Source organism: Uloborus diversus, unplaced genomic scaffold (genome assembly GCF_026930045.1).
Source record: "Uloborus diversus isolate 005 unplaced genomic scaffold, Udiv.v.3.1 scaffold_12, whole genome shotgun sequence".
Classification (NCBI taxonomy): domain Eukaryota; kingdom Metazoa; phylum Arthropoda; class Arachnida; order Araneae; family Uloboridae; genus Uloborus; species Uloborus diversus.
Genome location: NW_026557876.1, coordinates 4,981,770 through 5,003,051, shown reverse-complemented (window position 1 = coordinate 5,003,051; position 21,282 = coordinate 4,981,770). Strand labels below are relative to the sequence as shown.

Here is a 21,282-nt window from a genome sequence, read left to right as displayed (position 1 = left end):
AATAAAGTATTATTTCCTTAACTTAACAAGAACTGTAATTTTTACAAATATTCTAATAATTTTCACACCTCTGTATGTGTAATATGTATGTATTCATGTAAAAAAAAAAAGTTTCTCTTTTGTATTCTCTTTCTCAGACAACTCTTTATCCATCCCTATTCAGGCAGAGCTTCGAGAACAGTTGCGGACACTCTCCGAGAAGACATCCCAAGAGAAAGAGGAACTGAGAGTAGCTCTGGACAAGGTAACACTATTCTCTGTCTATGCCCAATCAGGGCCCAGTGCAGGTTGATTTTACTACCGCTTTTCGGTACTTTCACAAAAATCTTGTTTTAAAATCGGTACTTTCACAAAAATCAAGTTATAAAATCAGCAGCTTCACAAAACTAGCTTTGAAAATCGACACATTCTGGAAACAATATTAAAAAAGCGAAAGTTTCACAAAAACCTGTGTTTTAAAATAGAAAACATGTTTTTCTGTTTAAAACAAAGTTTGCTCATAAAATAAAATGCTAAGATTTATAGAAACAATCGCTTAGGTAACAACTTTTTCATAGTATTCACTCAAGTTTCACTGTTTCTCGCCAAATTGCTTTTAAGCAATCTTTTAGCATCAGTTTTAGCGGATGGTGATTTCCTGAATTGTACACAGTATAAAGCTTATTGAGCTGAGATATAATGATATTTTCCTTACCTCTCTTAGGTCCCCCCCCTCCCCCCCAAAAAAAAAAAAAACGTTCGAAATATTAGTTAATGACATTTGCACTTTGCAAACTAACGTTTAAATTGCTCTAATTTTCTGAGACAAAAATTAGAATGTGCCTTTAAAAGATCACAAAATCGATGCGGATAAAAAAAAACTTTCACAAAAATAGAATATTGATACAATACTTTCACAAAAATAGGTAGTGAGAAAAAAAATCCTGGATTTGCCCTGCCAATGACTAACACCTAATGAACATGTTTGTTATAGAACATGTTCTAAACTTCATTAAATGTTAAACTTAACCTTTCAAAGTAGGAACAAATTTTAGATGAAAAGAACTTAATAAGTAGGCTTTACTAAGTAGGGTTACGGCACCAGTAACATACAATTGTAAGTTTGGATTTAAATAATAAGAATTTTAGGCGGGTAAACTTGATGTTGCTGCGACCCATGAATATGGTGCAACCATCTAGTGTTTATCAGAGTGAATTTTATGAGCCAGTTGGTATTTATATACAAGGCAGTGGTGGAAAGTTATCAGCCACCACGAAGTCTGCCGGTGTTTCATGTTCATTTGAATTGAATAAGATTTTAGATCTAAAAATAAAGAACTTTTGCACATTTTGAAGAGAAAAGGGGAAATTTGTCCATTACTCATCCTTTCCTCATCCTATCTGTTGCTGGGTGTCATCAGAATCGTCGATGTCTGCTACTGGGGATCGGACCTGTTTTCAAAATTGAGCAAATAAAAATAGAATTAACTCATTCAAAGGATCCAGGAGCAGCCAAACGTTAGATGAGAAGCAGTTGCATGAGAGAAAAATAGTTTTAAAAGTCTAAGTACACTAAAAGACTCAGAAAATTGAGTTAACCTGACTACCAAACGGCACGAACTTGAGGGTCACGGATCTGGACGAAATTCTGGTTTTAGGTTAATTCCCACTAGATATGAACCCAGGTAAAGCGGTTTGATTGCATAGGCCCTAGTTTGGCTGCAGCGGGGATCCAAAGTTGTTATTTGAATCCAGAAAAGCAATGTTTTTTTCCTTTAAAATTTAAGTTATTTTTTTAACCATTTTTTTTGCATTTGCATTGCAGTATGAGCCAATTAAATGCATTCACAACACAGAATTAATCCCCCCCCCCCCCATCCTTTGTACTGACAAGAGTGACCGAATGTCTTGAATGAGTACATATTGTCACAAAGTTCCAAATTCAAATGAAAACACCATTACAATTCTCTGGAGCTCTGCAAATTAGTGTGGTTCAGATGGCAAAATCTTGAGAGTCACGAATCTGAATAAATTTTTTGGATTTAGGTCAATTCGTACTAGATATAAAGCTAGGTAAAATAGTTTGAGTGCATAGGCTCTAGTTCGGCACCAAGGAGGGTCTAAATTTGCTTGTTTGGCTCCGGAGCTGCAATAGCGTTTTCTTTGGGATTTGAAACTTTGGCACAATATTTGTTCTCCTAACAACTGTCGTGTCTCTTGTTAGTACAACGTAGGGGCGTTGGAATTTATTCTGTACGGTGACTGCATTTTCAGTTGAGCGATACTGCAATGCAATATCAAGAAAAGAGTGAAAAAAAAATTTATTTTAAAGGAAAACCATTGCTTTTCTGGAGCCAAACTAGAAACTTTGGACCCCCATTATGACTGAATTAGGGCCTATGCAGTCAAACCGCTTTACCTGGGATCATATCTAGTGGGAATTAACCTAAATTAAGAATTTCGTCCGGATCCCTGACCCTCAAGTTCGTGCCGTTTGGTAGTGAGAGTGACTTCTTAAGCATGTCTGTTACTGGTGCCGTTAGTAGTTTTTTGAGGATTTTTAATCATTTACGATTTTTTTTATGGAACGACTATGTTTCAAGAGGCAAAAATTTGCCTCTTGAACGACCTATGGTCGAAAAACTGGAAGAAAAAGTTACAAGCCGTTAAAAATAAAGTTCGAATAATCTTCTTCTCTATTAAAATTATTGATGTTTTATTTGGTGTTGCCATAGTTACGTCTTTTCGATTCACATGTTTCTTCTTTCCCTTATTCACAAACTATAAGGGTTTCGAATTTAACGGAAGATCTTAGGCTCAACTCAATTCAAGCCCTGAGCTAAAGAGCATAATATATTACTGAGACCATGAATATACAAAACTGCAGTTTTGCAATGCTCAGGAGCATCTTAGCCCTTACGGCTCTGCAAGTTGATACAAGTTACTTTGAAACCCGGGGAAGGAGTGCTTTTTGATCCAAAGGGTTCTTAAGGGGATCCATAATGCGTTTTTAATCTGTTTCTTTTTAACTGACGATTTAAATCTTTGCGAATCAAATAAGATTGCAAAGCAATCTTTGGGGAGGGGGGGGAGCAAGAGCGAGCAGGGGGCAGAGCCCCCTAGTGATTTAAAATATATATATATATATATATATATGAAAAATCATAACCGATTTTTAATGGCCATTTGTTGTATTATTCTTATGAAGTATGAATCTCATTTAGGTCAATGCAAGGTGCCAGGAGTTGGAGGCAGAAGTGAAAGAATTACGTTCTCGCTTCTCAGACACAGGACTCCCCATCGAAGAGCCTCGCAAGCAACTTCACCTCCAGGTGCTGATATTGATATATTAATCTCTTTTTGTGGTCCAGGTTCAATGTTGAACATGCTGCTATTTTGAAAGTATTTTTAATCTCTGACCAAATGATCTTCCTGTTAGCAATAGCTTGGCTTTGTGGTGTGTATCACACCTCTTTTATCTCATGTCCCTAAAACTATTTTTTTTAAACTCTAGTCCTTTTTTTCCCTTTTTCCTTCAACATTTCTGTTTCATTTTTATACCCCCCTGTAGCATATTTTATTCATTAATATTTTTTGTTCTAAAAATATATGAATGTGTTATTTCCCTATCAGACCCCTATTATGATAAATTGCATACTTTGAATCAAATTGGGGCATGACCGCTGGAGTTCAGAACTGTTGGTAGATGGCGTTGTATGGCGGCCATCTAGGGCGGCAGCTTTTAGGGACAGCAAATTTCGAAATTGAAGCTTTTTTTTAAAAAAAATAGTATGAATATCTGTTTCAGCACCATAAGATTCACTGCTTCAATTCTAAAAAAAATAATAATTTAGAGTGTGTACCAGTGCTGTGCGGGATATTCGAAACATAGTTCAGAGTTTAACTATACATTCAATTTAATTTTAGAGGTGGCAAATTGCATGATTTTGAAGTCTTTTGAAAATATTAATATCTGTTTCAGTGTCATAAGATGCACTACTTTAATATTGAAAAGACAATTTAAAGTGTGTACCAGTGCTTGGATATGCAAAACCCAGATATTTAACAAGAAACTCACTTTAATTTCAAGCGCTTTACTAAAATTTTTATTTTGTTAATTATTATTTTATATAATTATTATTATCCAATGAGGGCGGCACTTGTCAATATCGCCTAGGGCGGCAGAGTTATTAGAGCCGGTTCTGGTTACATTTGTTTTGCATAGTTCCTTGTTCAAGGTAAAAGTAATTGTAATTTTAAAAAAAAACAGCATCCAGCACACAACATCCAGCATCCAGACCCTGACATTCATTTGAATTTTAACGTCTTGTATTTAAATTATGTTTTTCGCTATCTCTGGATTACGATAGGACCTTACTCTTTATGTTTCTTTTTTCTATAAATAGCTCCTATCGTTGTGATAAACATAATTTGAATACACGAAGTCAAAATTCAAACTAATTCCAGGGGCTGGATGCTGTTTTTGTCTGATAAGAATTGTGCAAAGTTGAAAGGGTCGGGAATAAATAAAGTGGATTACGAGTTACATAGATTCCACCACCCAGGAGGATGGACATGCTTGCGGAGTCCCGTGGACCAGAGGAGTTAGCATTAAATAATCACAGAAGACTAAAATTAAAGAAACATCACAGGGATGAGATTTTTCCAGCTTTTGCCGGAATTCCGGCTTTTTCTGTCGACTTTTAGAACCTTTCCTTCTTTTCCTCCTTTTTTTTGCCTCTTTCAGGCCTTATTTTTCTCAAAAGTTGGGGGGGAAAATATGATTTTTTAAATTTTTTGGTCCCCGATTTCTTATTCTTTTCATTTTTTCCCCTCGAATCTTCATCCTCCGGGATATCTGCCAAAAACGTATGTTTTGGAATCGTGCCAACGACGTCAAACACCTGTTGCGCCGAAAGTTGCGTCCCTCGTTTGAGATTTCAATCTTTTTGCATCCTGCAAGTATTTCAATAATTTTTAATGTTGGGTGGTTTTCACTATATGTTACCTTATATCTGCTTATTTTATTCATCACTAGCCGCCTGCGGCGACCAGCTGGTTCGCCTTCTTATGCCATTCGCCTTTCTGTACAAGCAGACACCTACGGCGGATGTTTGGCTAACTTGTCATTTACCTTTTTACTTCAAGTTTGCCTCCTTCGGCGGCTGTTTAAATAAAATCGGTAGCAGTATTAATCAATCCATCTCTATCTTTTTTTTTTTTTTGTGCCATTCACATTTTTACGCCAAGATTGCCGCCTTCGGCGGCTATCTACCTTTACGAGCTATCTCTAAATTTTCTTATCCATCTCTATTTATTTTAACCTCCCCACCCATCTCCTAATAAAAACAAACATCACTCAAAAAACCGCTTTTTTTTTTGCTTAAGTAAAGCAAAAAAAAAAAAATGCTCAAATTTCCCGTAGTGTGCAAAAAGTAGCGTTTGACAAAAATGAAAAAATCTCGCTGTTTTTATTGAATTAAATGCGCACAACTATGAAATGTAACGTAATACAGAAACAGCAAAAGATCCAGCTTGGGGGGGGGGGGGGTTGGAAAAAGAAATAAATGCAATCCCTAAATAAAACACAAAAAAAAAAGGAAAGAAAAAAAGCAAGCGCTGCCGGAAAAACACGTGGTTATCACGTCATAAAATGTAGAAGTAAGCTTAATAGTAAAAAAAAAGATTAACTTCACTTGCGATTAAGATTCTATCGTAAATATCGAATCGAAATCCAAGTAGTGACGTCACAAGCATAAAAGATTGAAGAACGCTTTTTTCGACCGATGCGTGTAAAGACATGATGCGTTCATCATTTTAAAAAAATTGTAAAAAAAAAAACTATTGCGTATTTTTAAGAACTTTTTTTTCTGAAGAGGGCGAAGTGTTTTTACTATTACCAACTTAAATTTCAGAAATGAGGCTTTGGATTCTTCTCGCAGGATGATATTAGAAAAAAATAAAACCCAGAAAAAAATGCAAATTAAAGGTTTCTTCAAAAATTCATAAAAAATACAAAAATTGCTCAATCTTCAAATTTTTTTCATTTATCATATTTAAAATTAAATTTCCTACACTATAGTACAAAAAATATTTGTGTGTTGCGATTGGTTCAGGGTCTGTGAGGTAAAAAGTGCAAAAAAGCACATAGAACATTAAAAAACTTTTTTTCTAATTAAAATATCAAAAATCGAAGCCCGAGGTGCACATCTTTAGTAGAAACTGTACCTGTATACCAAATGTCATCTTTCTAGGCCTTACCGTTTTCCCGGGAAGTGCGCCACAAACACACACACAAACATCTTATTTTATTATATGTATAGATTCCAATAATATTTTTATTTTTTTAATTTATTTTAGAAAAAATGCAAAAGTCAATCAAAAACTGTGGCATAGCACCCACAGTCTCGCATTTTTAAAACTTGGCATGGTTACTGTTTTTGTGTATTTAAGAAAGTGTAAAAAATATGATGAATCTCAAACCGTTTAGGGTTTACAGCCTGTTAAAAGTTTTGAGATTTCATGATTAAATGAGACGGCTGCAAGTTCTTTTGATTCCGAAATCGTATTAGGAAGTTTTTAAAGACAAATTTTGGGTTCCAATGCAAGGAAAAAGATAACCAATCGTTTATATACATATACATTTATTTATTTTCAATATGTTCTACCACATAAAGAAATTTTAGCTTTTTCTCTCTGTTGTAAATTTTTACTTTACGAACAGACCTAATTTTAAAATTTATGTTCTCACTCGTTTAACACTATAAACTCAAATGTTTTTAATGAAAAAAATGAATTTTTCTCTAAAAAATATGAAAACTTGACACTATTGTGTGATGCAGCCAAGATTGACCTCTGACTCCCCCAATCCTTTGTTCAATAACTCAGGGATTAGAAATTGGTGCCTCTTTTTCAAAATTTAGATTTATTTATTAATAAACACTCTTGCAAGTAATGGTACAATGCAGCAAACTGTACAAAATTATTACTTATACTTAATTACGTATTGCTTTTAAAACTGGTAAATTAGCCATTTTTTATTGAACTTTTGAATATCATGGCTTTCAAGTTCTATTTTGATGAGGTTTTGGATATCATCCCTTTTACGAAATTTATTTCCTCCTTTTTGCTCTCTGACCACTCTCATCCCTGAATCAAGAACGGTCAAGTGAAAACAATAAGCAATCATGATTGCTCAAGAAAAAAAAAAAAAGGAAAAACCAGCCGATTAATGTACAAATATTGGCAGATTGTAAATAATGATCCAGTTACTGCTTATTGCTGATTAATCAGTACATTCCTAATTTTAATATGAAATGTTTCAAAGTCTGAAAATGAAAAACTTTTTTTTTTAAATTTAGGTTCATTTTCTCCCTTGGAGCAAACTAAAAATCTGTTTGTAGCCCTGATGTTCTCAGGTATAAATAGATCTTTGTCTTAATTTTTGTTACACTGTAAGGTTTTAAAAGCTCAAAAAACTACCTGGTACTTCAGTAGCACAACTGTAACAGGGCTTGTACGCTCCTTCAAAACTCCTCCAGTACTCCTTCATTTTAGTTTTAATTCCTTCAAAACTCCTTCTTTTTTAGTTCGAGACTACATAATCTTAATCTGTGACTGTAACTTAAAATCCTTCGATCGAAAACTTAACTTCCTCACAAGGGCAAAGGTATAAGGATGATTTTGATGTAGTTATTTCGTATATTTTATTTTTTCATAAAGGTGTGATTTACAAACTGAGCATAGAAGTGGTAAAAGTTGATGGTGAAAATATTATTAGATGACTAAGACATTTCATAAATGAAGTAAAACATGCTTACATTGTGCTTGACTGTTTTTTCAAGTTTTATGATTATTGATTTTCCCTCCACCACTCAGCAGCAAAAGTCAGGTTATCTAATTATTATTTAAAAATGCATAAGTAGATGCACTATACAGTTGTTTTGTAGGTTGCAGTTATGATATTGTAAAAAAGGGTCATCCACTAGTGATGTCATGCCTTGAGGGGGAGACAGGTTCATGAAATTGTGACAGGCGGAAGAGAGAGGGTGACAAAAAGTGACATCACGCAGTTATTGTAACAATACGTTTGTAAAAAGTATGACATGTGACAAGAGGAGGAGTAGGTGAAGTGTGACACTTTGTGACAAAGGATGAAGGGGGTTAAATATGTTGAAACAAACTGCAACATCATTTAAGGACAGCCCATTAGCACTCCTTCATTTTATTTCTGAAATTGAGTAAGAACCCTGTGTTAGGCCAGCTGTTGTATTATCTTACATTTAGCTGTACACAAAATGCCCCAACAAATCACTGATGGGGCTACTGCTCCTAGGGAGGGGGGGGATCAGAACCACTGGGGGTGGTATGAAGAAGTGCTCTACTGAACAATAATATCTTTTGCTCATGTCCAGGCTCCAATCCGGAGACATGATGTGGGAGGCTTTCGCTGCATTGTCACATAACTTTGACTTTTTTTTTTAATGTCCTTGTTTTTTTTATTTTAATGTATTGTTAATTGCTCGTGAGTTAATTCTATCAAGCTCATTTTAGTAAAAAGACAGGTTTTGAGAAAACTCTGAAGAGTATTTTTCTTGAATATTCGTAAAAATGGGGTCTCTCTGTCTTCTCCTACCCCAAGAGAGAGCTACTGCTTGATCTTTTTATTAGCAAAACTATTATAGAAAAAGGAGATATTCATTTTTGACTGCCTAGGGTTTATTCTATTAGTGAGCTACAATTACTGTGAAACCTGTCTACAACGATACTGTTGGGACCTAAACAAATATTGTTATACAGTTTGATTATTTATGCTGACATTTTGCTTGAGATCATGAAAAATATCGTTATAGACAGGTTTATTGTTATAGACACATACTTGCCAACTCTACTGTTTTTAACGGGAGACTCCCGTTTTTTTGCTTCCATCTCCCGATTTCCCGTTTTTTACGATTTTCTCCCGTTTTTGCAGTTTTTTCAGTCAATCCTCAAAAAGTTTCACTTTCTTCTCAATGGATGGCGCCCTTTTCTAGTCTACCAATGTCAGGAAATAAGAATTTTTCCAATTAATAACTCATTTAGTAAAAATTAATTCTTTAGAAACTTTCCACATTGCATGTTCGGCAAAGCACGTGCTTTGTTGCAGCAGATTTCAATCCTTTTGCATCTTGAAATTATTTCAGTTATTTTGAATGTTTGAAGTTATTTTAACATGTGCTACCCTATGCCTACTTATTTTATATCGTATTTTCATTAGATATTGGTTTCCTTTTTTTTTCAGAGTTTAGTAATTAAATTTTTGTAGCTACTTTTCTGGTAGAAACTGATGAATGTACAAAACTTTAAGCAAATTCACTCCTTATTATTTAGTTTTTCCTTTGCAGTATATTTTTCTTGCTACTACCAATTTGCTTACATCTGCAAAAAATCCCCATTTGACTTATTCAGTATTCATGTTATTTAGAAGCATAATTTAATAATTCTGTAGCAAGGATATGTCGATGGTGAATCAACTATATACCTCTAGTAAAATCTCCTGTTTTTTTTCCTTCGAAGGTTGGCAAGTATGTAGACAGTGATGTTATACACAGATTTCACTGTATAACTTACATACAAGAATGTAATATAGAAGCATCACAAGAAACACTTGTTTGAAATAGCTTTGTATATTCCAGGCAGCTTCCAGTGGAACAAACAGTGGAACATGCAAGCGTCCTTCTGAACGTTCCGAAGAAAAACCTGCCAAGTAAGATTTCTGTTGATGAATCATTTTGTCTGCATGGTATTGTGCATAAGGAAATGGCACTTCGCCCCAAACGCAAAGTTCGATTTAGCATGGGAGCAATCTGTGATCTCATTCCTGTGCTTGTAAATGAGGCAACTAACTTTGGCTCATATTTCATACCTGCCAACTCTTTCGGATTTCCCGGAAGTTTTACGGATTTTCATGTCTTTTTCCATTTTTCCGGTTATGAGCAAAATCTTGCGGATTTTTCATGTTTTGTAGGAAAAAACTGTATCTCGCCAATTTTGGCACTAACAATACTTTTGCGGAATGCAGTACCAGGTTTTAGGCCAAGTAGCCAAGGAGAGGTTGCCGTAAGAGAATCGCACGAGAAGACGAGAGGCAAGATTATGACGTCACTCAGTGATACAGTGCATGATTTCATTGGGATCCAATCGAAGCGAGCGTCGCAGCGGGCAACTAAGGGAATGATTTTGCGCCATTTATCATTTTCTCGTTCGCTCAGTTTATGTTGTTTTTGCTTCTTTCTTTCTTTTTTTTTAAATGAGTAAACTTTATTTCCAAACTTTTTAAGGAAGCAACACAAATAACTTTTACTAAACGAAAGTAAGTTCAATTGGTATGAAATTCATAATTAATTTCACATTGTTAAATGTAAGGAGGGTAGGTGTCCTGTTTTATTTTATTTTGAGTTTAAAATCTTCTGGATAAAAATAAAAAAATCTTCCGTATTTTTTTTCTCGGAGGTTGGCAGGTGTGTATTTAACAATGCTAAGAAGTCTTAGTGTTCTCTACCTTGGCGTTTCTCAACCTAGTTCGATCCGCAGAACGGCAAGAGCGTTTTAAAAAAGACTTGTTGGCCAATGAGGTTTATTATTATTATTATTTATTTATTTATTTATTTTTTTGCAAAAACAAAAATTCATTGGCCGACCGTTAAAAACCTGTGATGTTTTACAAATTGATGAGATTCTCTCCCCCTCTCCCCCCTTTTTTTTGCAGGAACAGTAAACTTTCGTCCTGGGTACCGTTAAATTCATGGAAAAATTCTGCGACCGGCTAAAGGGTGTTTCTTTTTCTTACAAAACAATAACAGAAAACTAAATATGCAAATAAAACTTGTTGTTAAAGAACTGTTGCAAAAAATATTTAAATGTTAAGATTAAGATAAATAGATAAATAATTAGCATAATATAGGTATATATAAGTAATAAGCATTGCTTGACCACTGGTTTAGAATCACTGCTCTATGTCACTTGCTTCACTTTCCTGATCTTACTTTTATTGTTCTTGAATTAGAATCGCTGCTTTTATTTCCAAATGCTATGATCATAAGCCTTCTTTGAAGACAGAAAAATAAAACTGTTGGATACAGAGATGCCAAATACTACAGTTTATCTGTGGTTTCTAGGGTAAAATTTAAAAAAAAAAGTGCGTTAACTCCAAGTTCCGGAAAAGGTGTGATTTTTTACGGAAAATAAAATAATTGAGACATTATTTTTAAACATATGGTGTGGTTATTAAAAAAAAAATCTTTGGCAAGTGACAAAACGCGATTACTGACGATCGTGGTAGTCTGAATCATCGGAGATTGGTAGATGGGTTTGAAATAAATCAGCAATTCATCAATTACAAAATTCTCTTACCTTCTTCTTTTTCTTTAGCCTTCTAATAATCAATGAGTCATTACCTTTAGATACCAAAATTTTAATTGCACACACAAACACTTGACTACACGGAAACAAAAAACGGAACTTCACATAAACACACAATAATAAAAAGAGCTCGTTACATTCAAAGTCTTTTCGCTCACATCTCAATCAGAACTGGATTCCTCTGATTCTACACAGAAGCGCCGCAACAAAGGTGTCGATAAAGACCAGTTCTAACCGGAAATTCTGCTCCCGTCCCCATATGGAGCTATTTTGAAGCACTCCTGAGCTGATCAAAGAACAAAGAGGTTTTGCAGTGCACATATTTGTGTTTGTTTCGTGTGGGCTGGCCAGTAAGAGCTGATTTGACAGACTTATGCTGACTTATTTTCGAGTTTTTGTTTTCACCTCTGTTTAAAAATTAATTTAATTTAAGCTCTTAAAAAATTGCATATTTGATGTGCTGTAGGTTTGTAGCAACAGATCAAATACTTGATAAATTGTGGGGTATTTTGGCTAATCCATCAATATTCAGATAGGGGTGCTCATATAAATGAAATTCTTTCCTCTTTGTAGGAGCCTATAGATTTTTTTATTTTGTTGTAAATGCGTATTTTAATTGAATTGTTTCTTCATTGTATGGAAAGGATACTTTTGTTTTGCTCCAGATGTAATGCATACTTGATTTAAATTCTTTCTTTTCCCGCGAGGGAGGGAGCAGGGTGCAATTTCTGTTTTGTTTTAAATGTGTAATGAGTATGTTACATAAATCCAATTATCTTTGGGGGCTGGGGATATAAAATATTCGGATTGTTCAAACTAATATGTGTATTTTACAGAGCGACAAGAAATATATACCTTGGAAACACATAACTTTAATGCTAATGTAAATACTATGATTGAACTTCAAAACCGGCATTGCATGTGTATGATGAGCAGCGCCCTCTGAACGACGGATCAAACCGAATATAAATAGACGGCTGTAGCAAGGAGTGTATGATTATCGGTGGTTATATGCTAGAGTAAACGTTAGCTGAACCTTTACTATGCCTCTTTGATGAAAGAAAGCGAAATTTAAGCAAATTTCGGAGTTTGAATGGGGCAGAATCGTCGCCGTTCGGGAAGCTGGATTGTCTTATCGTGCAGTAGCGCTTGTGTGCAGCGTAACAGCAGCACAATCATGCGTGTTTGGAAGCAGTGGAAGGACGAGGGTCCGACAGCTTGGAAATCCGGGAGTGGACTCCGAAATGTGACATCAGCTCGCTATGACAGCACAGTGGTCAACAGCTACAGGTGTTTCATTGTGTGCTTCATCAATTTGGAGATGTCTGCTGCAGCGTGGGCTGCGCGCAAAAATTCCTGTATGCAGGATTCCTCTCACGCAAAACCATTGCCGCCTGCAGCTACAATGGGCCAATGTGCATAGGAGTTGGCGTGCTGATTAGCAGCAAGTCGTCTTTTCTGACGAATCCCGCTTCAATTTGACTCCATGATGGCCGAATTCGTGTCAGGGGCGGTGCCAGGGAACAGCACATTCCGGAGTGCATTATCGAATGCCACAGACCTGATGAAAATAGTCTATAGAATTCTATACAAAAAATTCTATAGAAGTACCCATATAAAGTCGTACAGAATTATGGTTCACTCTTCTATAGGCTGTTTTCTATAGGGAAAAACTCTATAGGTTTCTATAAAATTAGTTCTATAAAATTCTATATACTTCTTATAGAATGCTATAGAGTTTTTTTTATAGAATTCTTTAGAAGTGTTCCATAGAAAATTGGGCCATAATTCTATAAAACTCTATGCAAGTATTTCTTATAGAGCCTCTATAGATCTTCTTATAGAGTCTCTACAGATCTTCCTATAGAGCCTCTGTAGATCTTAAGAGCCTCATAAAACACAATAGCAATGCTTTACATAATCAATGTATGTTTGAAAAAGAAAAAAATACGCCTAAAAATAGGTGGAGCAAGAACTTATTTGAGAGTGCTAATTAAATATTAGAACCCCTATCAATACAAAAAAAAAAAAGCATTTGGTTCTTGCGATTTACATATTCATTAATAATGCAAAAACTACTAGTAAATTAATGTCATTACTCAGTCATGAGTTTTATTTATTTACTGAAATCAAGTGCTATTTTCGATCCATATTAAAGTTCATTCTGGATTAAAAACTCAAATTTTGTTTTATAACTACCATTTATAAATATATTCATTCCCATTTGGTTCAATATAATCAAATCCAACAAAACAACACAAAATTAATACATACTTTCCAACGAATTCGGCGATATGGTCGGTCATTTTCAGCACAACGCTTTGTGACAAATGCACATGGAAAACGGACGATGGACGATTCCATATTGGGGGAAAAAGGGAAAAACGGATATGGCGCATGCGCAAAGAGATAAAATATTGCCGGCAAGCTCCCACAACAAAATACGGAGACTGGATCTTTTAATTTCAATGTTTAGAAGTTTTATTATTCCTATAAATGATTTAAACATTTTTAATAATAAATTGTTTATGCTTTTTTATTAATTAATTACTTTGACTTTTTTCTTTGAACTATGACAAAAAGCAACAGTATTATTATTAAAGACCATACTACAATCCATCCACCCTTGCAATAAAAAAATGACCTTAACAAATAATTAATTGTTACAATAATCATTCGTAAAATGAAATTAATTGATAACCTTTTTTTAACCTTTCCAAACTAGAAGTATTATATAAACACTAATGAAAGCTATAACTGAAAATAAAATGAACTAATTCTCATTTTTTTACAGAATTCTACAGCAAGAAAAACTTTACGATTAAATTCTATAGAATTTTATAGACTTAATAACTTATAAAAGTTTTATATGGTCAAATTCTATAACAGTTTCTATAGAATTTCATAGAATAAATTTTCTATAGAAACTTCATACCCAATTTCTATATGGATACCTATAGAATTATATAGCAATAATTTCTATAGAAACTTTCTGATAAACTTCTATATAACTTTCTATATAAGAACTCTATTAGGCTCTATCAACCATTTTCGTAAGGGAGTGGACGAACACCCAGAGTTATGGTTTGGGGGTGCCATAGCATATCATGGAGGATCACAACTGCTCCGAATTGTAGGCAATTTGAACCGTACCCGATACATAAACAAAGTTTTACAGTCCCAAGCTATTCCTTTCCTGCAAGGATTGCCAGGGGCTGTATTCCAGCAGGATAATGCCCGTCCACATGTCGCCAGGACTGTCAAATCCTACCTTGATTCGCAGCAGGTACAGCTTCTTCCTTGGCCTGCATATTCCCCGGATATGTCGCCAATTGAACATGTGTGGGATTTCGTCGGACGGGGTCTCACTCAAGATCCTCGTCTTGTTGCTTCGAGAGACGAAATTTGGTTGCGCATACAAACAATATGGAACACTCTTCCGCAGGCAAATATTCAAACTTTGTTTCACTCCATGCCGAGTTGTGTAGCAGCTCTTACTACGGCACATGGTGGCCTCACAAAATACTAATTTCTAACTCTTTTTATTGTTTGTTTGGTTTAAAAATGTAATCATTTATTTGTACCATTACCTCTCAACTGTGTATTAAATTTCATTCAACTATGATGCTTCCTTCATGGTGTTGCAATTTTCACAAACAGGAGTGTAAATATATTAGATGAAATAATGATATTCATATTTATTTTGAAGTTTTGTCATAATATTTTCATTAGTATTAAAGTTATAATGTGTCCAAGTTATTTCTTGTCACCCTGTAATTGAATTCATTTTCATTTGGGGGGAGGGGCATGGAGGTTATGTCGCAAGTTAAGCTACGATTGAGGGCAAGATGGCCGCCATGTTGCTACTTAAGCTAAGTTGGAGAGTAAGATGGTGGTCATATCGCTACTTAAGCTACGATCGAGGGCAAAATGGCGGCCATGTCGCTACTTACCGTAATTTCGGGTAGATAAGCCGCCCCATCGTATGCGCCGCACATGCAATAATTTACTAACTAAAAATTAAAGTTCATCGGATAAGCCGCCCCATGGTATACGCCGCAGAAGTGTATCAAAACATGGCATCCCACCCCCTCCATATATATCTCTTTATATATACATATGTATGGATGTGATCATTTATTATAGTTAGAACGAAACTGTAACAAGCAACTGCACTTGTTGATGGATAGAAATGGAATTAACTTCGTGTGACAAAAAAAAAGTCGGAAAATGCTACGGTTACGCAAAAAACAGATGACATCTGCATTTGGTTGGATGAGAAGTTTTCAAATCATTGTGTTATACTTAGCAGTTCATCAAAAAAAAATTTAACCTTTTATCGATTGATTCTTTTTTTTTTAAATTTATCATTATGGAGACATTTTAAAACATTATCAGACTGTAGGGACTCTAACTCAGACAAGCTAGCGATTCCTCCATTTTTCAGCCTCGTGAAACGTCTGTTACCATCACGAATCTGGCAACACTGGAAAGAACAACAGCGGTAAAATCGGTGCAAACTAACGCAGGTTTAAGGGTGTGAGAAATTAAATTTAATGAGAAACCTGTTTCATGGTGCAATTTGAGAGCTCTACTAGCGTTTATTAATGAATTTTAACATTGCCACTTGATTAGGCGGACATGAGAAACACTAAGAAGGGTGGGGGGAAAATTTCTTCAGATACGCCGCCCTGGAAGATATGCCGCAGATGCTAAATTTCAGCTTTAAAACACATATAAGCCGCGGCTTATCTACCCAAAATTACGGTAAGCTACGATCGAGGGCATTAAGTAGTTCTGGCTCTACAGTATCAGCTGTGCCAACCAAGGGCGCCCATATAGGGGGGCAAGGGGGCAGGGCCGGATTTGGTTGAGGGCAGGCGGGGCTACTGCCCCAGGGCCTGCACAACAAAGGAGACCCCACAATAAAACTTTTACAAAATATCCCAACTTTCTAGGGTCGAAAATATCGGATATATACATATACAGTAAAACCTGTAAAGTTGACCACCTTTGTAAGTTGACCACCTGTCTAAATTGACCGCTTTTGTCAGGAACGGAATTAGTCCTATCTTATATAATGAAGGAAAACCTCTGTAACTTGACCACCTCTCTATCTTGACCACCTGTCTATCTTGACCACTAATATACACCAGCTTTGGTTTGGAGTATTGTAAAAAACCCTTTGTAAGTTGACCACTTGACAAAAGCATTAGATTGTACTAAAAGTGTAATCAGTTATGCATCAAATAAGCAACCAAACATTTTTAAAAACACCAATGAATATTTATGTTTCTATCTAAAAACATTGGGTTTATGTTAAGTCCCAGAAAATGCGTCAAACTTCATTAAGAAGTTATTTTGTTGAAAAGTAGATTACTATTGTTACAAATGTACAAGAAAAAAAATCAAAGAATTTAAGTCACTTTTGACTTATTATGAATTTTTAGGAATTGTTCATGTCAAGTAAGTAGTTTTTCATAAGCAATGAGACATTTTTTTTCTTCGATCGATTTGCAGACATTTTGAATTTGTATGATAATTTACGCGTCATTCTGGTAAATAATCTCTAAAAATATTTAAAACCATTTTACTTATTGTCTTAAAGTAATGTTAAACAATGAAATGAAGTTTAAAGTATTCCAATTAGTTAAAAAATGAATGCATGGGGGAAGAAATGACAAAAAAAAAAAAAGTTTTTGTTACTACCGTCTATAAGTTGACCACCTGTTTAAGTTGACCACCAAAGTACTGCACCGCAAGTGATCAACTTACACAGGTTTCACTGTATACCGAAATATTCGATATATAACAAAGTATCTGATATTTTCAAAAATATGATGATCTTTTCGAACCCTGATTAGGGGCCTCCACTCTTTTGTTGCCCCGGGGCCTACACACTTCTAAATCCGGCCCTGTCATAATTACATAATGTAGATTTTAATTAAGTTCTTTTTTCTTTATGAGGGGGGAGAGTGATTCTCCTTTTTCTTTATTCCTTTATTTACAGTCGAGCTACGACTTATGCTAGGAAAGCGTTCCAAGACCCCTCGCATAGGTCGCAATTTTGCGTTGTGGAAAAGGGTGTGTATATAAATTTTTGTAAACATGCCTAGTTATTTTAGGCATGGGTAAACTCCTCTCAAGCTGTTTTAAACAATTTCTAACTATATATTTCCATTTCTTACATAAAGAAGTGAATTTTTACTGTTTTTTTATAAAACAATATTTTTTAACTTAAAATATTGTTATGATGCACAAAATCAGTGGTCAAGGGTAAAAAGAGACATAAAATATATACGTACTATCTGCAGTACTAATTAAATTCAGCACTACTGATAAACACTAAGTTCATCCTAAGCATATTATTTATCATGAGTATCTCATCATTTGAGCTGCTTAGAATGAAAGTGGTATATGTCTCCGTAACTATGTTTTGAGTTGTTAAAATTTTTGCAATTTGAAAATTGCAATTCACGATCTTTCACATCTGTTAGTTTAGCATGGTGCGGATGATATCCTGTATTCAACGGTAGATGGATTTAGCCTGGTAGACATTGTCAGTGCAGAGGAGATAGGTTTACTGCGACACACACAGACAGACGTCCACCAGTTTCAATAGAAAATATTACAGATAAACTTTATGTGAAATGTATTACAGTGGCTGTCGCTTATATGAATCACATTTGTTCTAAGCAATTTTGATTCCATAAAGGGGCTGATTCAATTTAGCTGGATTTTATTCTGTTTTTAATAATTATTTATGGAAGCAGCTATTTGAATTAACCACTGATTCAATTAACCTGCATCCACTGTATTAGGATACATGAATTCAAAGAATTAAATGCAAATTAGTTTAAGGTAGTCTGTAAGATCTAGTTATGGTTGACATGTTATACGAGACACTTTCACAACAGCAATGGGAGGGCTGCCACTGTTTTTTTTTTTTTTTTGACAACTTTTTCATTATTAGGATGTGACTGTGAAAAAGCACACCTTTGAGCACTTTAAAATGTCCAGCCTTGCTCGGTGTTGAGTGAATTAAAATTAATTTTTTGCTTCTCACTTATTTTTTTTATACGTTCATGATTTACACTTTCTCTGAAATTCTTCCTAGCCTACCCAACGGGTGTGCCCCTCAGGTGAAAGCCCCTGGTAGGTGATCGAGAGCAGTGGGGCGACAGCCCCTTGTATATAAATTTTATTTTTTACATTATAATGTTTGGACGTTATCTTGTTCCACACTCCTTATCCAGTATCTTTAGGCAATGTTGACAGATCTCGCCCATGATTTGCTGCTTGGTGAGAAAAATCTCAGAAAATGTTATCCCAATTCTTTTAATTCATCATCAGCTTTGTCTTTCCCATCATTCGGAAGGAATGAAAAACCTATTATAGTAGCGAACTTCAGTTGAATTTCTGTTTTTGATAACATAGAACTCCTTTGTTTTCCAGGAAACGTCTGCCAGTGCCCAGAACGGCGTCAGAAACAAATGAAGATGGACGGACTAAGTTGCACATAGCAGTGGAAAGAGAAGAATTCCTGACAGTGAGGACACTGCTGGCCAGTGGTTACGACACTCGTGCACAGGACAAAAAAGGAAATACGCCCCTTCACCTCGCTCTGGAGGGGTGGAGGAAGGACACGGCAGAGCTCCTGGTCGATGCTGACAGCAGCAACGATATTCGAAATGAGTGCGGACATACGCCTCTGCATCTCGCCGCAGCTAAGGGACGTGTGAATATAGTACAGAAGTTGGTTGCTGCTGGTGCGAATACTCGTGTCCAAGATTGGGTGGGAGAGACGCCGCTCCATAAAGCTCTCTTTTTTTGGAAGGAGGCCGCTGCAAAGCTCCTGGTGCATGCAGACAGTAGAAACAGCATCCAAGATACATATGGGTGCACCCCCCTGCATTATGCTGCAGAGAAGGGGTATGTGAAAATAGTAAAGAAGCTCGTTGTTTCAGGAGCAAGTATGTGTCTCCAAGATAAGTCTGGCTGTACCCCGCTTCACAATGCTCTGTATATGGAAAAGCGAGCTACAGCAGAGTTCTTGGTGGATTTGGGTGGCGGAAATAACATCCAAAATAACCGTGGGCATACTCCTCTGCATATTGCTGCGGAGAAAGGATGTGTGGGTGCAGTGAAAAAATTGTTAATGAGCGACGTGTGTCCACACGCCGTAAAGGATGATCAAGGACAATATCCGCTGCACGTCGCTTTGAAAGAAAGACAGGATGATGTTTTGAAAAGTATTCTTGCAATGTGTGCCTGTAAAGGCATCTATATCCACTGGACGGAGATGGAGCTTCCACAGGATCAGGTGTGGCGGTGCATCAGCCTACTCTCTGAATACTACAACGAGATTCGTCAAATGAAGAACACCAAAATAGGTGGATCAACTGTATCCTATCATGACCTTGCAAAATACCCTGAGTGCAAAGTAGCGCTGTACCTGGAGAACGAAGACATCCGGAAGGCTTTAGATCATGATCATGTGTTTCAGAACTTTCCGAACTATGTAGATATCATTGCTTTCAAAGTGAAGAATGCCCGGAAAAGGAAAGCCCTCACCGATCGGTGTAAGGGGTGCATTTCTGTCATGACCCGAAAATTGCCCCCACTGTTGCCGACGTGCTGGGAGATTGTATTACTCTATTTGAGTAGGCGAGACTTGAGAAACTTCATCAAGGCTGCCAAATTTAAGGATTGAAAATTGTGTTAAAATGACTTACAGTAAGAAAAGGCGCCACAGTTCAAATTTCTCGGTTAGTACTGCTATTTGTTGGGCTAAATGCCTTTATTTTTGGTTCTTGAAGGATTTCACCAATATTGTTTAAAAGAAAAATCATTTTGTGACTTACCTTTTGCCATTCCGAGAGAAAACCTTGCGCGGGGAATCCCATCCACCTGCCGCCAACACTCAAATGTCCGAGTTTGAATCGGAAGTGTTCGGAAAAACATGTGGCACGCTATGATTGGTTGCTGTCATTCGGCAGATGTCGGTAAATTTCCGAAAGAGCACGTGTCGATGACGTGATGAAATCATGTTGAGGTGTTAAGTGCTGAATGCCAAATTAAATAAGAATTGTGCAACCTGCAAGCTGTGTGATTACGGAGTAGTGTTGTTCTGGCAATATGCAAATCATGTAACGTCACATTGTTTCGGGAAAGGCCGAATCTGGCTATAAATACGCAGACCGGCCGTAGCTCGATCGCTTGGCTTCGTTACTTTTTCTACTCGTCTCCTCGTCTTGTGTTGTCTGTGTCTTGTGAACGTGTTCGTCAAATGTCATCATAAATTTTCGCTACTGGCCTCTTGGGCGAGGTCTGGTCATTCTTGAAAAAGCACTGCTGATGTCTTAAGTTTGGAAAGCGCGTGTTGTGATGACGTCTACCAAAGTGAAAAGTTATAGTTTTCCCTGATGTGGGTTATTTGTTCTCCGGTGAAAGAAGATCGTGTCCATCCTTGGTATGCCTTTTCCCTGATGTGGTGAACTGTTGCTCACACGGTATGAACTGACCTGCCTGCAATTCGTGGGAATTGCCATGCCGTCCAACGACCGGTGAGGCGTCACCATGGAACATCGATAGGACTTTTGATCCATGCATGGACTTATTGTAAGATCTCTTTTTTTAATTTTTCTTCGGGGAACAAATCATTGTGTTGTAATCATTTTTCAATATGTGTCAAATAAATGTTTTTCAGTGTAAAGAATGATTCATGTTTTATTTTCTTCGGGCAGACCACTACCTCAAATTTTTAGTTGGAAATGAGTTGCCTAATTTTCAGCTTAGCTGTAGGCCATTAACCTCAAATTATATCCAACACTATTCAACTATATCTTTATTTTCTCAAGTTCGTCCATCAGATTCTACACATCGATTCCTGCTGTTTCTACA

The 21,282-nt window shown here is 36.1% G+C and overlaps 1 protein-coding gene and 1 long non-coding RNA gene across 2 annotated transcripts; both read left to right on the top strand.

Moving 5' to 3' along the window:
* The first annotated feature begins 163 nt into the window (after window positions 1-163).
* On the top strand, window positions 164-19,031 carry LOC129232377 (uncharacterized). Its single transcript, XR_008581344.1, has 4 exons — window positions 164-244; window positions 3,204-3,311; window positions 9,654-9,724; window positions 18,835-19,031. It is a non-coding gene; the product is annotated as an uncharacterized LOC129232377 (long non-coding RNA).
* A 5-nt stretch (window positions 19,032-19,036) lies between these two features.
* Window positions 19,037-20,152, top strand: LOC129232438 (ankyrin repeat and protein kinase domain-containing protein 1-like; the record flags this gene model as incomplete). Its single annotated transcript, XM_054866584.1, has 1 exon — window positions 19,037-20,152. A coding segment is annotated over one exon (1,056 nt), but the record flags the coding sequence as incomplete, so codon positions are not given.
* Between the last annotated feature and the right edge of the window lie 1,130 nt (window positions 20,153-21,282).